This window comes from Eleutherodactylus coqui, chromosome 9 (genome assembly GCF_035609145.1).
Source record: "Eleutherodactylus coqui strain aEleCoq1 chromosome 9, aEleCoq1.hap1, whole genome shotgun sequence".
Classification (NCBI taxonomy): domain Eukaryota; kingdom Metazoa; phylum Chordata; class Amphibia; order Anura; family Eleutherodactylidae; genus Eleutherodactylus; species Eleutherodactylus coqui.
Window position 1 is genome coordinate 79,760,898 of NC_089845.1, and position 22,057 is coordinate 79,782,954.

The window sequence follows — 22,057 nt, forward strand, 5'->3', positions numbered from 1 at the left end:
CATAGTTAATTTAGAAGAGCCACAGAGATGCTTACCCACAATCTTAAATGCAATCTTTTTGCATGGCAGAACTTTCCCTCCGTATGTGTCAGCATTACTTTCATTTAACACGACTTGAAGTTTCAGTGTATAGTCACCAAGCTTTGTAATGTTCTCTAAAATAAATTAAATCAGAAAAAGAGACACACATTGGGTTATACAGCAAGAGATACTTTAAATTAAAGCCCAATATGCATTCAGCAGATTAACAGGTACAATACTGAAGTATTGCATTATACTGTATTGTTCACGTGGGACTTAAACTTTTCATATTTTATAAATAGCTTAGTTTTTCTAAATAAAATTCTAAATGTTAAGTTTAAAACCTCTCTTCCCATTTCTCACATAAAATGTAGATAAAAATGTAAACATAATTGGTATCGACACGGTCATAAGGCCAGACTATTAAAATACTGCAGCATTTGCCAGAATTGTAGGCTTTTAGGTTTCCTTGCCTCCCTTAAAAAAAAAATTTATGCAATTACAAATAGGTTGAGTCACCCAATTTTAGGGTGTTGATTTCAGTGGGACAAATCAGATTCTATCTATCATGTCATATTTTCCGAGATACACAGAACTAAGGCCACCTGTCCACGGCAGCGGGGGAGCACTGTAAGGTCTCCGCAATAAGCCTATCTAATTGATAGGCTCACCGCAGAGAATCGCATCATGCCGCGATTTTAATCACTTGAGCGGAGAAGCGCTATGATTCTTCGCTCGTAGATGTCGGGCTGCACTTTCCATAATTATCCTATGGAAAGCGTGTCATGCGAGCTCTGCGGGCGATTTATCGCCGCGGATCTTGCTATGACATCTCACCCGTGGACAGGCAGCCTAATACAGAGACAATACTACAATACTGGCAAATACTGACTGGTTTGAAATACAAAAAAAATTACTCAGATCTCGCTAATATTTTTCTGGTAATGTATTTGTGAGCGCAAGACCAACAAAAGCTAAGATTTAATGTTTTCAACATTCAAAATGATTTAGTTTGGCAAAATGGGATGATGAAGCTTCTCCCTTGTACGGGGTATCATTAGTCTCCTTAACCAGAAACCAACAGTAATTCCCCATCATCGAAGGGCTCCAGTTTCCTTGATAACGATGTTCAATGCTAAGGATGTCTTGGTGAAAGCGGTCATCACTGAAGGCACCCAAATTTCCCAGGAAGAAATCAAGGTCCAAATGTAAAAATGTTTTAGAGACATTCTACACCCCATGTTCTTGCAGCTGTCTAATAGATCACTCATTATGGATACTGTCTTCTCTGTTGCCCAAAAAGCCACGGACAGTCACTTTGAAAGTGGACCAAGCGACTTATTCGAGATTTGTGAGCTTAGTATCAAAGGCTGAAACTTTCAGTAATTCTCTGATTATATATGTCCTGATCCATGTGTGAGGCAAAAATAACAATTCGCATGATTAGTTGTCTCACACCAAGGCATTGAAACAGCAAATGGCATGGCTCGGCGCTTTCCTTCCATCCATCCTGTTAGAGTAGTTGTGCAGATTCCCGAGAGCACAATCAATATACAATTTATATAATTTTATACACATCACAAAAGCTTCTCAGGGTGGTTTAGACTACAAAGTTTACCAGTTGCCAAAGTACTAACTATAACGGATATGTCAGAATGTTTCACTAGCTCGAAATGTAGAAAACACATATAAACACAAACTGAGGTAACAGAAACTGAAAGAATACTGATGTGTTGAGGTAACAATGAAGAGAAGTGCTTCATACATGTTACAACACGCACTAAACAGCAGTAACTCTATAGGCTAATGCTGGTACGCTTCTCACACAGCTACATTGTTCTGCCATCTAGTGACAATTTTTAGAAGTTCATCCACTGTTTTGCAACCAAGTCAAGAGTTTAGCGTAATTTTATATACATAATTCACCAGAAAAAGGAGAGCAAAAATACAAAAAAAACTTTTTAAAAAAATAGAAGAAAAAAAATCTAAATTACATAAAAACCTTACGTGGTGCATCATTTCCAAAGGCAAATTCTGATTCTACGCCCAAAAATCCATAAGAATTGATGTAACACACACCAGATGCAAAAAGCCTGTTGACTAGTGAAGCCTTATATAATCCAAAATAGTATCCCTTAATTAAAACTACAGCTCGTCCCATAAAAAACAAGCCCTCATATAGTCATATTGTCAGAAGAGAAACAATTATGAGACTTAACACTTTTTAATTAAATGTTGAAATTTGTTGAAATCAATGAAAGACTGCAATATTAAGCTGGGCCACTGCAGTGTCATTCAATGGAATTGTTTGCTTTTGGCAAAAATCAGCTCTGTGCCTGAGTGCAGCGAACAGCTGATCAGCGGAGGTCCTGAGATGTGGACCCATGCCAATCAACTATTCAGAGATAGGTCACCAATAGCTCATAACTGGACAACCTCGGTAAGTAATAAAACAAAGAAAAACTATATAAATTTGGCATCGCCATTATTGTACTGACCACCAGAAAAATGTTACGATGTAATTTTTACTGCACTGTGACTGTCATATAAAGCGAAACGCAAAACACGACTACATCTTTTCTTTCCCCATTTCATCCCATTTTTTTTTTTAAAGGCAACTGCAGCAAAAACACATTTTTTCCATGCCTGCACCCCTCACCTGATTGCCTGTCATACTCTGGAGGTCTCTCTTCTGTGGATTACAGCCACTTCCCTGCAGTGCAGCCCCCTATCTGATTCTTATCAGACACCAACTTGATGGTGAGATTTTTTACTTTGTTTCACTTCTATTCCATAATGTAAAAAAGTTCACTTTCAAATCAATCCAATGATGCATCAGCACAGCATTAGTTAATGGCTAAACCATGCTGCCTACTGGAGGTACAGCTTAATTATTACCTTCTATATTAATCTAAATAAGCCACAGACCATAATTATACACAATCTGGAGGATGAGCTGTGATGTTCTCTAGTGTAACTGTGTGGCAGGAGCTGTGTGATCATTAAATGTAACTGTGATAGGAGTATCCATGTCCCCCTCTAGGCAGTTTCTGTGACTAGTTTCAGAAAGCATAACCCCAAGTAAATCTTAGCTGGTCAGAATTGAGATAAACTTCTGCAGAAAAAGGAAGTCAAGCGTTTCGGATAGAAAGGAAAAACTAAGGTAACACTGTTTTAAATTACTTACCCATTTTCTTAAACCAGTATGGCCATTTTCCTCCATGCTGACTTATATGAGAAATAATTTCTTTATCTCCACCTGGTGCTTTAATAAATATGGAAAAAGAAACCATCATTAGAAAATGGCAAGAGTTTTGTATTAACTGTTACGGCCCATTTACACGCAAAGATGATCGCTCAAAATTCATCAGAAACTGACAGATTTGAGCGAACATTTTGCATTAGCTACTAAGCTAAACAGCACATTAGTAGCTAACCAGATCATTTGCATGTATTTAGAGAACAGCGGGTGGTCTGTTCTCTAAATACATCGCTTTTGTTTAGCTGCTGGCTGCATACAATGCTAACAGTGCTGCCGCAGAGAACACAGCATGGTGTCTCTCTTATCAAGGACGACGGATTTCATGCTAACCTGAAGTCAGCAATGGACGAAGAGTATGCGATGGGCACACAGTTACACGCAACAGCTATCGCTTAAAAGCAGTCGTTTGGACGAATTTTGGGCAGTAATAGTTGGGTGTAAATTAGTCTTTAGTGACTTACAGTTGCAATTAAAATTTATTCAACCCCCATTGCAAATTAGGTTGCCAAATTTACAAATTTTCAGCTGTTTGCAATCCCCACCCCTACCCCCCATCTTTCCGGGCTAAGGGCTCATGTCTACAACTAGGTTTTTACCGCGTATTATGCTGTGTTGCATGGATGCGTGATACGCAATGAATGGAGTCAATGGACTTTCATTAAGCTATGCACACCGGTGTATAGGCACTGCATATCGATATACACGAGAAATAGATCGCAGCATGCTCCATTTTTCTGTGTACGCTCGCAGCGTAAGCCCTACACATTTGTACAGGCTGTGCATGAAACGCTGTCCATACACAATACATACATTACAGAGGGGGAAATTAAAAAAAAGTTGTATTCCGTGTACAAGCGATACGCAGGCATGCTTGCGCAGTGCCATATGCAGTATATGACGGCAGAGCCTGTGTTAACAAATATCTGTAAAGTGCTGCGGGGAGACCCGAAACATTTTATCGATATGTTCGTGGGCATGAGCCGTAATAGCAGCTTTCTTGACATTTAACACAGAATATCACTTTTATTGACTACTGCAGTTTCAAAATTATACAACCCCTTTGGCTTTTGGCTATGCATTATCTTTGACCTGCTACAGACATCAGCTTCTGACCACATTCCTGAAGATTATTAGCTCATTTCTCATGGGCAATGGCCCCTAGGTCAGTAATATATTTGGGTTTGTATGCTGCAACCACCTGCTTCAAATCCCACCAAAGATTTTCTATGGGGTTCAAAGTCAGGAAAGTGAGATGGCCACTCCAAAATCTTTCAGGACTTCTTTTGAAACCAAGCACTGCTGGACTTTAAGGTATACTTGGGATCTTTGTCCTGCTGGAAGACCCAACAACACCCAAGCTTCAGCATCCTCACAAAAGGCTTGAAGCTTTCTCCTAGGATTGCCTGACACTTGATTGAATCCTATCTTGCTCTCCACATATTACAGGTTTCCAGAGCCAGAGGAAGAAAAGCAGTCTCAGAGCATCACAGAGCCCCGTCGTCTCACACTGTAGGGGTGGTCATTTCAGCATATGCTTTATTCTCTCCCCTCCAGACATCTGGCCCATAGGCTCAAAAAGTCAGTTTTGATTAGTCGCTATCTAGAACTGAACCCCAAAACATGTGGCTTTTTTTATACGGTTTTGAGTATATTGGAGCAAACTCTCCTTGAGCTTCTGGGTCAGTAGAGGTGTACGTTTTGAATTTTGGGCATGAAGAACTTTAGTGTTTAGTATGCGTCTTACTGTGCAAATGGAAGCCTCAGTGCCTGCTGCCACCAAATCTTGCTGCAGGTCTTTTGCAGTCCCTCAAGGGTTTTTGACCACCTGTCTCCTTCTGAATCTTGGTGGCAGCTGGTGATAGCTTCGTCTTTCGTCTTAACTTAACTACTATGCTTTCAACTGTATCTCTAGGAACATTCAGTGCCTTTGTCATCTTTCTGTATCCTTTTCCTTGTTTGTGCAAGGCAATGATCTTTTCTCTTAACTTTCTGGACCATATTTCTAACATGCAATCAAATATCATACCCAACAAAGCCATATCTTTGGAGTGTTTAATTTCAAGCCTACCAGATGCAACTAATGAAGTAACTGATTAGTTGCAATAAGGGGGCTTGAAACACCCGATTAGCAAATATGTGCTCGTAGGGCGCATTCACACAGCCATATTGCATATTTTGGTCCGTTGGGTTTCTTTATGCATGTAAATATGCAGTGCATTTACATGTGTAAAAAAATGCAGGAAATCCTAGAATGGTAGAGTTGAAAGGGACCTCCAGGGTCATCAGGTCCAACACTCTGCTCAGTGCAGGATTCACTAAATCATCCTAAACAGATATTTTTGTCCAGCCATTGTTTGAACACTTCCATTGAATGGTAACCTGTTCCACTCATTTATCACCCTCACTGTCAGAAAGTTTTTTCTAATATCTAATCTGTGTCTCCTCCCTTTCAGCCCATTACTTCTCGCCTTTCCTTGAGCAAATGAGAATAGGGCTGATCCCATTGAATTTTTGTGTAAACCAACTATGCTGTTTTTTTTACTGTTTTGGATGTGGAAATGCTGCGGAATTGGCGCTGTGGAAATTCCCCAGCATTTCTGCTACATGTAAACGTGCCATTATGAGGGATTCTATTTAGGCTGCCATTACATACAGCATCTCTTTGCTGCAAAACACAGGTTGAGAAATGCTGCTTGTGGCTGGTACCTGTTATCGTCAATTCAAACAGCATGACAAGTGCAGCTGCCAGACACAATCAGCAGAGTTCTGCCTGTGCTAAGCTATGTAATAGCACCCTTAGACGATTGAATAATTCTAGGACTGCAATAGTCATTAAGGCTGGGTTCACACAGGGAGGATTTGCCGCGGTTTTGCCGCAGCAGATCCGCCCGCGGCCGCTAATCTCGGGATTAGCCAGCCATGTGGACGAGATTTCTCAGAAACCTCGTCCCCACGGGACGGCCAATCCGCTGCGGTAAATCCGGCTGAAACCGCGGCTGCGGCCGCCACAGCCGCGGCTTCAAGAGATGCAGCATGTCCGTTTCCTTTTTTTTTTGTTTATTTTCGTCGTGGCCGTGTTCTCCTCTAACGGAAAAGCAAGCGGCCGGGCCGCTTCAAAGCCGCCGCGGCTTAAACCGCGGCGGTTCTCCCGGCGGAAGTCTCGCGGCTTTTGCTGCGGCCAAACCACGAGATTTCCGACGGGAATCCGCCCTGTGTGAACCCAGCCTAAAGGTGTTATTACACGAGTACTAACGCTCGCGGTTTCCACACAATTGCCGAGCTGAACCTGCATGCGCACGTGCAGCCCGGCAATTAGCACTATTACATAAGCGTTAACAGTGCTCGTATAATAGAAAAGTAAAGATTGCATTTTGTGGCAAACTTGGAGAAAACACTTGTTATATTAATTGTGCTGAGCTATGTAAATTGTTATGGTTTGATTCCTCTGCAAAAAAAAACTGCTGAAAGTTTGTAAATTTGGCAAATAAAATAATTTTGATTGCAACTGTAAAATTAGGGCGATTACAGCTGAGTTTATATTGTGAATCATTATTTGACATTGAAGTATTGCTGCAAGTAGATAGCATTACTTTCCAGGCTTATCCACCTAGGACAACCCCCTACTTTGAGGCAACCGCCATGACTGAGCAGATTGTAGATGTCTACGCTCCTAAAACCCCTGGTAATGGGTAAACTACCACACATGCAGATTTACTCTGCAATTAAAACGCAAAGAAAATGTGTTACACTATGGCCACAGAAACTATTACAGGATCATGAAGTACAAATACTGACAGCGACGGTCTTGGCACAGCTTGCTGTTCTAAAACTTGCGGTGACCTTGGGGTGAACAGCTGACTGCCTAGAGCCAAATCTCTCTTCATACGGCAGATTTTGCTGGGGAAAGCAAAGGCCAGCCATGTATCTCTCCTGCACAGGAGCTGAAGAGGACTTGTAGTACTATGCGACTGTCATTCAGGTGAATGGCCATCCTAGTAATACAAGAACGACTACAGGTCCATCAGAACAGGAGCGTCTCTCAACTCAAGTTCACAGGGTGGCATATCAAGTGGGGAATCTCACTCTGACATTCATATGCTGTAATAGGACATATGAACAGCAGTTATGCTCTTGGCACAAACCCTTTAATAGATAAAATATCTCAAGCCATGAAAATATACAAATATTTCAAAAATTAGATTTTTGTACTTACCGTAAAATCTCTTTCTTGCCTTGCTCATTGGGGGACATAACGGAAAATCATTGGTATAGCTACTGCCGCTAATCAAAAAAGTGTTAGTTCCTCCTACCAGCTATACTGGTCCTGCAGGCACCAAGCTAGCCAGTTTGAATGCTAGCAGTAGGAGCAGCAAGTAGGATAGAAACAGGTTAAAAAATAAAAGTAAAACTGTAAACCTTAGACAATGTAACAGTTTAGAACCATGTGCAACTCCAGGGAGAATGCTTCAACAGGGATGTCAACATGAGAAAATTCTTAATAACGCTTTGGGTGGGTGCTGTGTCCCCCAATGAAAGAGACAAATTTTTTTTTTTTTTTTTAACAGATTTCACACGGCTGGATTTGTTTAGATCTGAACTCTTCCCACAGTGGTTTCAGAAAGAATCTTGTCTAGTCTGGCACCAAAGAGGTGTGGAGCCAACAAAGGTAAGATGTGTTAATGACCGCTTAGAGGCGGCATCTTTGATCCAGAATTTAAGGGAGTCAATGTGGGGGCCACTCAAGCTGGCGTGTTAGGGTTAAACTAACTTTTGACCATGCCTCGTATTTTGAGGTCCAGGCCGGCAACAGAATGGTTGACGCCAGTTTGTTTGCCCTCCTCGGTGAGTTAACAGGGATAGTATAATCCTAGCACTATATTCCCAAAGTTAGGAATGAAACAACTGAAGACCGATGAAAGGAGAATTCTGTCTTTTATGGACACCAAGCTAAAACTGGTTAGTTTGGTGCCTGTGGGAGGGGTATAGCTAGTAAAAGCAGCTAACACGTTTTTGCTTAGTGTGCGCTTCCTAGTGGCAGTAGCTATACCCATGGTCTTCAGCTGTGTCCCCCAATGCAACAGATGAAAAATGGCATTTTTAATAGTCAGTGTTCAGACTCAAAACCTGGTATTCAAAGAATAGATGGCAAGGATTAGCGACTTAAGAGTTGCACAAGAATTTCAAGTTATTTCCTTATCTACATGATAGAGAGTAACTTGCTGATCAATGGCTGAGCTCGAAAACTGGATCCCCATGTCCTACTCATGTCTCTGCAGAGGTTGCTTCTCCACTTGCAGTAAAGTCACTCTGAATGCAGCGCTGGCTGCACATGTATGGTCAGTGCTCCATTCATTTAAATGGGGTTGACGGAAATACCTCTCAGCAGTTCCACTGAAAGTGAATAGGGTGCTGGTGCACTTGCACAACCAGCAGTTCATTGAGTCTCCACCCGACAACAGTGAGATCCCCACCGATTGATAGGGAATAACTTGAAATTCTGGTACAACTCCCTTAAATTTTACATTCAGCTTACTTACAATGCAACAGGACCTTTAACTCCACCAAGAGTTTCTTTGAAGCTGCGTGGCTTGCACCTGGAAGTTTCTGCACAGTTTCTCCTTTCTTGTTCAGAATTTCAATCTGTAAAGCTCCTAGAAACAGTTCAACAAAAATAAAACATAAAATAATCAGTTTTTCCACATTCATGTAGTCCACTCTAGTTTGATACACCTTTAAGGGCTCATTCACACGACCATATGCGTAGAACGCTGCGTTGATGACACAGCAATTTACTGGCCTGTGTGAGCCAGCAGGTGAGCTGGTTATCGCAGAGAGTACACTGTGCATGACAGAATATCAAACACACACTGTCATGCACCGCAAATTTTTAAATATTTTTTATTCCCTGTTCTGTCTCACAGTGGCATTAAGTATGCATCGTCGCCCATACGCAATGTATTGCGCAAGGACAGCATTGCATACTCTATCCAAAGAAAAAGTACAGGGCTGTCCCTGCGTTATACGCGGATAAATAAAGCATGCTGAAATCTTTTTCATGCGCGTATTTACAAGCAGTGTTTAGACACTAATGTGAATGGATCAATGAAAATCCATGTACTTTTATTGACTCCATTCACCACGTATTACACAGCCGTGCATCGCGTGTGTAATACGCGGTGAAATCATGGTCATGTGCGTGAGCCCCAACTAACTATAAAATCAGAAGCTTCAATAAATCAGGTTTTATTTGTAATGATCTGCTTGAAAAGTGCATAAAATTGATCTAAATGTCATACTTCACTCTAAAATGTACAGTCTCAACCATGCTAGAAATGCTCTGTAGATAAGTGCAGAGCCCACCCCTGGGACCTGCAGCCATCAGACAAGACGATGTTTGGAATATCCCTTTATTGTGTACAAAACAAGCATAGTCAAAAGCTTAAAGGCTCATGTCCACAGATGGAGTGGGATATGCCCGCTGATTTACACCGCGGTAAACAAAAAGTCCCCGCTGGTGATCGCAGAAAAACACACGTTTTTCTGTGGTCTCTATTAATACTATATTAATAGAGACCTCTGCTGCGGAAAAATGCAGTGAAATTGAACATGACACAATTTTTTTTTTACCACAACGTAAATCCGCGGCAGAATCACGCATGTGAGCACTGAGAGGCAGAAAAGCTATTAGGTTCACTAGAACCTAATAGCTGCGTTATTCCGCTGCGGCAAACACGGCAGAAATCCGTCTGTGGGCATTAGCCCTAAGTGGGAAATTTAAAAAGATACTTCTATATAACTAATACTTGAAAGCAATATTGGGTTTCTGCTGTAGAATATCAAATATTAAGATCAACATTTAAATAGCATTATATTACCTATAGGAGTTCCTGCTGGTTTTACATCATTCTCTACCAAAGTATCCCCTTTAGGCCATGACACAGCCAATGTATCTGGGAACCTTAGGAAAAAAAATTAACAGGTGGTATCCGTACAAAAGAGAAATAAGTTGGATCCCTCTCTTCCTTGACAGTGCAGGAAAAGAAAAGGGGAAAAAATTCCCCACAAAACTATATGGTGCAGACTGACCACCATTAATGTAAACAAAAACTATATGGTGCAGACTGACCACCACTAATGTAAACAAAAACTATATGGTGCAGACTGACCACCACTAATGTAAACAAAAACTATATGGTGCAGACTGACCACCACTAATGTAAACAAAAACTATATGGTGCAGACTGACCACCACTAATGTAAACAAAAACTATATGGTGCAGACTGACCACCACTAATGTAAACAAAAACTATATGGTGCAGACTGACCACCACTAATGTAAACAAAAACTATATGGTGCAGACTGACCACCATTAAGGTAAACAAAAACTATATGGTGCAGACTGACCACCACTAATGTAAACAAAAACTATATGGTGCAGACTGACCACCACTAATGTAAACAAAAACTATATGGTGCAGACTGACAACCAGGAATGTAGATAAGCACACACACATTTTTTATATTAATATATACACACTCACTATCACTCTATCTACACATATACACACACACACACGAAAAAAAAAGAAAGGAAGGGAGAACCCATACTTTGCCATTTCATCTTCAATGTACTTCTTTATAGATGAACGTGATACATTTCGATCAAGTTTGGAAATTGGAACACATTTCATGTCATCATATAGCTCTCTTGGTTCCTTAAAAAAATTGTAATATTGTACCAGGTTTTTATGAATTTATCATCCATTTCAAATTGTGATAGTATCTTAAACAAGGCTACTACAAAACAAACCGAACATGATTTGCAGATTTACTATGAATATTTTAGGGTGTTACAAGAGTGGACACAATGTTATATGTGGTATGTCTAATCCTGTATGAGCTGTATAAAGTCTATTAAATTATTGCTATGAGCTGCTTGACCATGGCTATATAAAATTAACAGACAAAATGGCTATCAACAAGTTTTTCTCTTCACTTGAATAACAGATCTACTTTTCCTCCATACACACAAAGCCTCTGGAATGGTCTGTGCAACCAGTGAATTGGAATGCTGACATAGTGCTGTGCTGGGCGCAGGACTGCAGGCTGCTCAGAACTACCTTGTACCCACCGCTTCAAGCTGTTGTCATTTATACTTCTAGATCCCCCACCTACACTGCTTAAAAGTGAGGTTCATTTGTAATGTTTATCATTTATGCTAAATGGGATCCCTTGAGAAAGCACATGGTTGAAACGCACATTGAGGACATATTTGTAATATTCACATTTGCATGTGTATGTATATTTTTCTATGTGATTTCTCAAGTTTGTGGGATGAGTTATTCTAAAGTGAAATCACTTTACGCAGTGTCAGCTAGTTTATATTGGCAAATAGGGTTATGGCCAATAGTGTTAACGTTATTAACTAGCACTGCATTTCATTCTAGTCTAGCATGAATGAAAATTAAAGGGGTTGTCCTACAAAGCAAATTTATCCTATCCAAACGATGGGGAATAACTTACTAATGGTGGGGGTCCGACCATTGTGACCTCCATGATACTGAAAACAGGGTTCCAGCACATTCTGATGTGGACAGCAGCAGTCACAAATGCATGCCGCTGCTCTATTTCTTTTATTGAAACTCCCAGGCATAGTTAAATTCAAGCACTTTGCTATCTCTAATAGTCCTATTGAAAGACTAGAGCAGCAGTGCACATACGCGACCACAGCTGCCTAGACTTCAGGAAACACCAGAGACCCATACTCCGGATTGGGAGTATTTGCTTTGGTGGGGTAACCCCCTTGGGGGAAAAAAAAAAGGATGGAATGGAAAATTTTGGTGTGTACAAGGTCAAAGCTTATTTATATGCCATCAGATAACACATATGTGGCGAGTCTCTAAACACCATTCACGAGGCACAAGTACAAAATAAGAGCAACCCAAAAAAAACATTTATACTACCTATAATACATACCAAAGCAATTTGAACCTCTCCTCCTGTGGCATACACATCGCCATCGTGACTTCCATAAAGGAAAAATGTAACTACTCTTCCATATATTAAAGGTACAGTTTTGGTGGTTTTTACCTGTTACAAAAAAAAACAAAAAACAAAAGACGAATTATAATAAAATAGTTATGGCAAGTTAATACAAAGAATGCACAAATAATAGCACGATTTACAAATAGAATAGGAACATTAGTAAGATACATACAGTAAAAGCTGTGATAGCAGGTACAATCAGATTCACTAAACAAAGTCCCTACCTCAAGTACCAAACTTAAGGCGCATTCATGCAAATCTTTCCATTGTACTCTTTCTCCACTCCTAGTTTTGGCTCACAAAAAAACTGAACATAAAAACTGTTGTGTGAAAACGCCTTTAGGGAGCAAAAGAGAAATCACTTTGCTCCTGTGAAATCCCTTAAAGGGGTTGTCTCGAGGAAGCAGTGAAATTTTTTTTTTGCCCAGTCCCCCTAATTAAGCATACATTACTAAGCCCCCCTGTAAATGACTTTTCTAGCTGGTTTGTACTTACAGTTCCAGCAACTTATAAAAAGTTTCCCCAAGATGGCCGCCGGCTCTTTTCCCGTCGCTTGCTGTAGCCCGACGTGCGCGCTCCCGAGACGCTACCAGCTGTGTCTCCCTGACAACCAAACGCCCCGCAGCCGCCGACCGGACCCCGGGATTGAACGCGGCCGACCAGTCACCCACCGCCAGGCAGCAGGTAACCGGCGGTAGGCCCCGGCGCCCCAGCGGTAGGCCCCGGCGCCCCAGCGGTAGGCCCCGGCGCCCCAGCGGCAGGCCCCGGCGCCCCAGCGGCAGTCAGTCACGCGTCACCCCCGTCAGTCCGTCACCCATCACTTACCTGGGTGGCTGGGCTGGGCGGCTCGGCTGGGCTTCTCGGCTGGGCGGCTCCAGTTTCTGCACCTTCCTCTAACAGAGGATGGTAGCAGAATGGTCGCTCCAGCGCGCTCCCGAGAAGATACAGCTCGTCTGCGCATGCGCAGAAGAGCTGTAGCGGTGAGCACACTGAAGCGGCTCGTGCTCAGAGCAGAAGACCGGACTGCGCAAGCGCGTCTAAAAAAGCAAGCCGCCAGCGAATTTAGACAGAACCATGGAGACGAGGACGCCAGCAACGGAGCAGGTAAGTGAATAACTTCTGTATGGCTCATATTTAATGCACGATGTATATTACAAAGTGCATTAATATGGCCATACAGAAGTGTATAACCCCACTTGATTTCGCGAGACAACCCCTTTAAGCAAATTTTCAGGTTTTTTTAAGCTCTTAAATTTTCTTCCTAAGGGTGCATTCCGACAACCGTATATCGGCCGGGTATTCACGCCAGGGCGGGGCTGGGGGGGGGGGGGGCTGGAGGAGCTAGGAGCAGTGCTCTGAGCTCCCGCCCACTCTCTGCCTCCTCTCCACCCACTCTCCGTCCCTCTGCACTATTTGCAATGAGAGAAGGAGGGACAGGGGCTGGGCTAAGTTCAAGGAATTAGCTGTGCACTCGTCCCGCCTCTCTTCATTGAAAATAGTGCAGGGGGGTGGAGAGGGGGCAGAGAGTGGGCGGGAGCTCAGAGCACTACTCTTGGCTCTTCCAGCCTCCTCCCCCTGCAGAGAGAGACGCGGTATATCGGCCGGCGTGAGTACCCAGCCGATATACGGTCGTCTGAATGCACCCTAAGGCTGTTTAGTCGATACAATTATATTTGTATAGCGCTAGTAGTCACACAGATGCTCTCATTTATTGGGTGCAGTATTTTTTACGACCTGGACTACTCAGCGACTTCTGGCTGCAGCAGGAGTTGTGTGTCCAAAGATCGCTGTGTAGCCCTGCGACCTGGCCCTCACATTGAAGTCAATGGGGGGCGCAGTGCAAGTTGCAGCTTGCCACGACTATAGGTCGGAAAAAATAAATCCATCAAAGTGGCTTTCTTCCTTCTGGGCAGCTATGCGTTTATGCATCAATACCATGTACAGCCATTTTCATTAACACAATTTAATTGAGCATTCAGCAGGCTAGTACAAAAAAGTAAAGCAGAAGAAATATCTGGCACTACATAAATCCAAAGTATAAATATAGCTTTATTAGTAAATACATTGCTCCGATTGGCTCATCCAGCACCCATCACACCCAGCACTGGATGCACAAATCACAGTTATTCAATGAATGATGGCTCGCGGGTCAGCCAATCAGAGCAATCTCTTGCTGGAAGCGTGGTCTTGAAACCCCATTACCAACAAGAGATGCTCTGCAGGCACAGACAAGTAACTGAAAGCCTTATGGCTTTCAGCAAAAACTGATGGCGCCTACTAGATGAGCATTTGATTTTTTTTAAAGCCAGCTTCTTTGCCAGCGCTGCTGAAAATTGCAGTAAATGCCTATGTGAGGGAGGCCCAATAGCATTCTTAGGCCACTCACAGCCTGTTTTTCTACAACATTTAGTGCAGCATTTCAAACGTTGCGCTAAGCACTGTAAAATGCCTCCATTGATTTCTATGGTGCTTCTAAGACGAGCATGGTGTTCCTAGCGCCACGATTTTTGAACGCTGCCTGCTCTATTTTAGTGCGTTTCAGCAATTTTTTATGCTCATCACCCATTGCAACGATTGGGTGTGCTAAAAACGTCGTTGAACACGTTTGAAAGCGCTGTAAAACGCGGCGTTTTGCAGACGCCTGTGTGAGAGCAGCTTTACGGTGTCAAATTTTATGCTACGATTTACGCTTTTGTCTGTTAAAAAATATGCGGTTTTAAGTTAATTATTCTTGGTAATGCATTGTCACCAAAGCGTGTGTGTCTCTAGTGGGTTTTTTTTGTTTTTTTTTATAAATGTAGACAAAAACACAAGTGTACGATAGCCGATAGCACCCTAAGATTTTATATGGAATGTCAAGTTCCAGTGGATGGGTGAAAACTTGTAATTTCATCCACTAACCAGCCAGGCCCTTTAACTGATGCCAACTAACAGTACTGCTGGGCGCTGTACTCTGCGATCTGTCATTCCCATAAAGTTTGAATGGAGGTGCACAGAAAATGCTTGACCATCACTCCATTCAAACTCCTCGTCACTGCAAAGAGGAGGAACAAGGGTTTGGCACTCCTATTCTAGTGATCCGCGAGGTTCAAAGTGCTAGGACTGCAGATATCACTCATCTAATGCCTACGCTGTTGCTATGTGAAATTTTGGAAAAACACCTTTAAATGGACATTTTTCCCCCTTACATTTTTCTGTACAACCAACCAAAGAATAACGCAAAGAGAAACACTAGTGTAAACAGATCCTTATATAAAACATCTGCTTGATACCAAATAGTTTTTTCCAAATCTACATTTATCCAACATCTTCTACATGCCACTCATAAGCAGAGTCAGCAATGAGACCACAATTGAATGTGCACTATTTAACTATGGTAGCCCCTATTATGTAATGCATAAAATCATAATATAACTCCACTACAATAATAAAACTCACCAGCTGTCCAGCTTTATAAGTCTTTCCATCCCATTCAATAGATGTATAGGTTGACCAAGGAGTTTGCATACGTTTGGATGCAATATCAGGTCTAGTAACAATGGCTTTGAAACCGGAAAACTTTATTTGTTTGTCATATTTTTCATGGCATTCTTTTAACCACAAAGCAAATTCTCTGTCAATTTTTACTCTTTGGTCCTAACAAAAGTAAAGAAAAAAAACTGAACATATGAATTACAAGTTTTTAAAACCTAGATAAAAGACTACTGAATGATATCAGAAAACTAAACAGATATCGGAGTACAACTCTACCATAAAATATTTATTATTTTACAAAAATAAAAACAAAAAAAAAAAGACTACACAAAAAGAAACAGAAGGATAATGGCTGATAGTACATACTGAAGGGCAACAGCAATATATATTAATGGAGGCTATTAAAGTACAAAAATGCATATAAACACAGGAATTTGTAGTGACACAAACAACTAGCTCTAGTGTCCAAAATAAAGTATGCAGCTTTTTATGCTTTATTTTGGACATTTGAGCAAGTTGTAATTCCTATACTTATATAGTTTAATGCAATGGCCGTCATTATTATTTCTGTTTGACATTGCTGTTGCATTTCAGTATACAAGATCAGTTTAATCCTCCTGTTTGCTTGTGTTTGTTACTTTGCATGTTTTTATCCTTGCTAATAAAAGTAATATTTTAGGGTAGTGTTATGTCCCAGATCTTTTAGTTTTCTTCTTCTTTTGGTATTTTGGAATACGTGCTCACTTATATGTGCCCTTTGAGACAGAACAATTACTGTTAAATTAAAAAAAGTAAAGCCTTATCAATAAAAACACTTACCACCTGTACTACTCAACATTTTATTTACCTCTGTAGGCAAATAGGTTTAAACATTAAAATACACCCATGTACAGTGGGCATCAGCCATTTTTGACAGCGGACACCTGCCCATAACAGCAACGATTGGAGATACCACCAATTGTAGCTGTTAACCCTTTAAATGCCGCTGTCAATTTTGACATGTAAAATGTCCCAATTGGTGTTCGGTGGTCCTGAATGGCCCCCCGTGGGGTGGCATTCGGTTGTCATGGCAACCTGTGGCCTTCTGATAGATTGCTGGTCAGAAATACAGTATAATGCAAAAATATGGTAGTGTGTTATACTGTATGAGCGATCAAATGAACGCAAGTTCAAGTCCCTTGTGAGGACTCTGGAAAAATGGCAGAATGAGTAAAATAAAATTTAATAAACAAACAGATCTTTTTTCAGTGATCACTTCCCCAAAAAAAAAAAAAAGAAGAGGAAACAAAAAATTGGCATCACTGCATTTGCACAAATCCAGATTAAAACATCACAATCATGCCACATGGTGAATCCAATCAGAAAATTGCACTTTTTTGGTCACCGTGTCCAAAAAAATAATTTTTTTTTAATGATAGGCAATCAAAAAGTCGTATAAATCCCAAAATGGTATAAAAAGAGAGAGAGAAAAAAAAAGCCTATTGGTCACCCCACAAAAAAAAAAAAACACTGTCTCATACAACCATAGAAAAAGAAACGTAATGGTGGTAAAAAGATGGTGACACAAAGCTATTTTGTTTAAAAAGTATTTATTTATTTTTTTTAAGCAGTACTAAATTTGGTATCACTGTAATGGTACTGACCCACAGAAAAAAAAAATTTTGTTTTACTGCACCATGAAGGTCATAAAAGCAAAACCACTCCGAAATCGCGCAAGTGCATTTTTTTTTCCATTTCTCCTTGCTTAGAAATTTGTAAGCGTTTTCCACCATATGGTATGTTAAATGGTACCATTCAAAAACACAACTCATTCTGCAAAAAACATGCCCTCATAAAAGCCATGATCGTTTGAAAGTGAGAAGGAAAAAAATATAAAACAAGAAAACGAAAAAGGACTACCTTGGGAAGGTGTAAAGGGAGCATTCACTGCCTTAGGGCTCTTTCCCATAAGCATATAGCGAGTTTAAATTGAATTCTGTATTTAATGGGCAGCCAGTGCAGTGACCGGCACAGGGCAGAGGCGTCCGAGTTGCGGCTGGACAGGAAGATGAGCCTGGCTGCCGCATTCAGGATGGATTGGAGGGGGTAGAGTCTGGTGCAGGGGAGGTCGATCAGCAACGAGTTGCAATAATCGAGCCGGGAGTGGATGAGGGCAACAGTAAGCGTTTTTAGCGTGTCCACAGTGAGAAAAGAGCGGATTCTTGCGATGTTCTTGAGGTGCAGCTGGCATGTTCGAGCAAGAGATTGGATGTTCTGGCTAAATCAGAGATTGAAGTCGAATATGACCCCAAGGCAGCGGGCATGTTGTCTAGGAGTTATGGTGGCGCCACACACTGAGATGGAGATGTCAGGATGAGGTCGGTTAGTGGAGGGTGGAAATACCAGTAAGTCAGTTTTAGAGATGTTTAGTTTTAGGTAGAATTCAAAATAATGATCCGCGCCACCAGGAAATAAATAGTGAAAAGGACTCACCTGGTGCCCAGCGGGGTTCCCATAGACCAGACGATCATACGGGAGCTGCCCGCTGGCACCTGTAGTCCAGGTAGACCCGTAGTAAATGAAGAGAATCCCAATATCCTTCGATGAGGAAGGAGAGTCGCCAGGAAAGAAACAAAACCCCAAAGGGAGAAAATCCCCTCAATGGGTTAAAAGATAAAGTTCCAAGGCAAAAAAATCTTTCCGCGCTGCTGTCGAGTTTCTCTTACGAGAAAAAAATGAATATAAACTGTCGTAGCAGACAGTAATTGAACATATAATTCACTGGTTTTAATTCCAAAGAATAAAAATACAAAGCATGCTGCAGGGAATAGCTCTGCAGCAAAGGTCTTTACAACGCGTTTCAGCGTTCTATAAAACGCCTTTATCAAGTATAAATAACATACAAACAATCCCACATTATATAGCAAGTCTTACCTCTCCGGAGGTGGGAGTTCCCAGTAGTTCGCGCTCGCCTCCATGCCGTGTCGCTATGGCGCGGCATCAAAGCGTCATGAATGAATAACGGAGAGGGTGTTCCGGCGTAAATGTACGCTAATAATGAACGTAAACTCCGTAGATGTGGAGAAGGAGATACGTAAAATGCGTAACTCTCGATCTCCTGGAATGGAACAAGGGTAACTCCAACCTCTAGAGGGAAGAGTGTATCATAACCATTAGTTAGTTAGTTTTAGGTAGAGAGGACATAGTGTTAGAGAGAGCGGACGGACACAGTTGGTGATGTTTTGGAGGAAAGGTGCAGAGATGTCATGGGAAAAGGTGTATAGCTGGGTGTCGTCAGCATAGAGGTGGTATTGGAGGCCAAATCTCCTGATGGTTTGTCCAATAGGGGCTGTGTAGATAGAGAAAAGGAGGGGGCCGAGGACCGAGCCCTGGGGTACTCCAACAGCAAGGGGAAGAGGAGGAGAGTTAGAGCCAGCAAAGGAGACGCTGAAAGAGCGGTCAGATAGGTAGGAGGAGAACCAGGAGAGAGCAGTGTCCTTTAGGCCAATGAGGAGGAGTTTGTGGTCAACGGTGTCAAATGCTGTGGAGAGGTCGAGGAGCATCAGTAGGGAGTAATCGTCCCTCGATTTGGCTTTCAGTAGGTCGTTGGATACCCTTGTAAGGGCAGTTTGTGGAGTCTTGGGGCCGGAAGCCAGACTGTAGGGGGTCGAGGAGAGAGTTCTCTGATAGATCGCTTACAAGGCGGGAGTAAACTGGGCGTTCTAGTAGTTTGGAGATAAAGGGGGGGGTTAGAGATGGGTCGGTAGTTGGCAGCATCAGTCGCGTCAAGTGTTGGCTTCTTTAGCAGTGGGGATATGATGGCGTGTTTGAAAGAAGAGGGAAAGATGCCAGAGGTCAGAGAGAAGTTGAATATAGTGGTGAGGTGGGATATAGCCAGACGTTTTCACGCCGGGCTGGAAAGATAGTTCCGGAACTATTTTTCTGGACTGAAGTCAGCTGCTACATGGGCTCCTTTGGAAGCCAATGACAGCGGCTGGAGAAAGGGAGTGGGAAGGAGTTTAGCAACGTGACTGCTAAACTCCCTCCCCCTTCTCTCTCCTCCCCTCCGTCTGTTTGCAATGAGAGAAGACGGGACAGTCCCATTGCTGGCTGCGGACAAGGGGCGGGAGCTTAGCTCCGCCCTCTCTCATTGCAAACAGTCGGAGGGGAGGAGAGAGGTGGTGAGCCGGCGAGGGACGGGGGGAGACAGGCAAGTCGTTTCCCCATGCCCAAGGGCATTGCGGCCTCGGCGTATATACGCCAGGGTGTGCTGTCTGAATGGATGCACAATCATTTGATTTGTGTGCCCCATTCATGTGTTTTTACAGCACCGGCGGGCCCAGGTAAAACCGCCTGCGGACGTGTGAAAGAGCCCTTTTAGAGAGAAACCATTTTGTGAGACCTGGAGTATGTCACTGTATGGGGTCTCCAAATTAGAAATGCTACAGAAGGAAAGAACCAGTCCAGTCCTTACTTACCTGTCCATTTGTTACTCTTGTAAAAATTGTATTTTTGTCTTGTAGTTTTAACCCCAGATCTAAGAAAGTCAATTTATTTGTGCTGACTTCAAACTTGTCATTTGTAAATAAAACTCCAGAGATCCTGTTATAACACTCAGTAGGCACAAGTCCTCTCTTCTTTGGTACTGCACACCAGTCAAACCTAAAAAGAAATAAAAAAATTAAAAAACAAAAAAACACAAGTACGTACTATGGGCACCTTTGACATGGAAGTTTTAGCATCTGCGCTAGGGCTTCATTAAGGGCTCATGTCCACGGGGAAAATATGATTAGGATCCGCAGCGGATTACCTGCACGCGGATCCGCACCCCATAGGGATGCATTGACCACCCGCGGGTAGATAAATACCCGCGGATCGTCAATAAAAGTGATTTAAAAAAAAATGGAGCATGAAAAAATCTGGACCATGCTCCATTTTCATGCGGGTCTCCCGCGGGGACGGCTCCCGCAGGCTTCTATTGAAGCCTATGGAAGCCGTCCGGATCCGCGGGAGACCTAAAATAGGAATTTAAAAGCATTTACTCACCCGCAGCGGGCCGGAAAGGTCTTCTCTTCCTCACGGCCGCATCTCCCTTGCTTCGGCTCGGCGGATGTGCCCGGCGTGACGAATTCGTCCGCCGGCCGAAGAAAGAAGATCCGGCCGCGACGCAGAGAAGAAACGGAGCGGATGGGAGGTGAGTTTATTCTCATTTATTCTTATTTTCAGCGCTCATGTCCGCGGGGCAGGAGGGACCTGCTGCAGATTCTACATGTAGAATCCGTAGCGGGCCCGATTTTCCACGTGGACATGAGGCCTAAGGCTTTTGGAGCAGAGAAACAGAAAAGACGTTGCTGTTTTTACCCCATTGATTTTAATGCATTTAATTAAAAACAAACAAAAAAAAAAAACCGACTAAACTTTCAGTTTGCTCCCATTCTATTAGGTTTCTGTTCTTTTTAACTGAACAAAAATAGGTAAAAATTTTGGATAAGATGGCTGAATGTACCACAGGGAAAAAAAATAAAAAGCTCACTTCTGCTGCGAAAAAAAATTTAAGTAGTTATGGCAACAGTAGTAAGAGATGGAAAAAAATATATGGTGCATTCTATGGTAATGGACAGGACACGCATACGCAAATTTTTTCACTTTTTTTTAAAAATATATTTTTATGTGAAACTTTAAAAATAGCTATAGGTAGTTAAACAATGCACTGTGACAAATGCATCTATGTCATACCTACCTCCTAACTTTCTATCAACTCTTAGTAAATGACATGTGACTTTTAGTAACAGACAGGACATGCAAATGAATAGCAATTACAGAAGGCTTGTTTTTTCCAAAATTTCTGTTGGCCTAGTTAATATATAAATCAAGACTCTTTCGCATTATTTTTAGTATACTCTTAAAAGATTGTCTGTTTTGTACTTGTTCTGATCTGTTAGTTATTAACACTAGAGATGAGCGAGCGTACTCGGATAAGCACTACTCGCTCGAGTAATTGGCTTTATCCGAGTATCGCTGTGCTCGGGTCTAAAGATTCGGGTGCCGGCACGGAGCGGGGAGCTGCAGGGGAGAGCGGGGAGGAACGGAGGTAAGATCTTTCTCTCCTTCTCTCCCGCCCGCTCTCCCCTGCGACTCACCTGTCAGCCGCAGCGGCACCCGAATCTTTAGCCCCGAGCACAGCGATACTCGGATAAAGCCAATTACTCGAGCGAGTAGTGCTTATCCGAGTACGCTCGCTCATCTCTAATTAACACCCCTAGTTTATTTTTTC

At 42.2% G+C, this 22,057-nt stretch overlaps 1 protein-coding gene across 1 annotated transcript in view; it reads right to left on the reverse strand.

The window, feature by feature from the left end:
- Positions 1–22,057, reverse strand: part of SMCHD1 (structural maintenance of chromosomes flexible hinge domain containing 1) — a 128,096-nt gene that overhangs the window by 69,425 nt on the left and 36,614 nt on the right. The window contains exons 12-19 of the mRNA XM_066579608.1: positions 20,262–20,445; positions 15,769–15,966; positions 12,262–12,375; positions 10,894–11,000; positions 10,159–10,241; positions 8,821–8,934; positions 3,209–3,286; positions 36–155 (exon numbers count right to left, since the gene is read on the reverse strand). Of these exons, the coding sequence (XP_066435705.1) occupies positions 36–155; positions 3,209–3,286; positions 8,821–8,934; positions 10,159–10,241; positions 10,894–11,000; positions 12,262–12,375; positions 15,769–15,966; positions 20,262–20,445 (998 nt within the window). The remainder of the gene's footprint in view (positions 1–35; positions 156–3,208; positions 3,287–8,820; positions 8,935–10,158; positions 10,242–10,893; positions 11,001–12,261; positions 12,376–15,768; positions 15,967–20,261; positions 20,446–22,057) is intronic.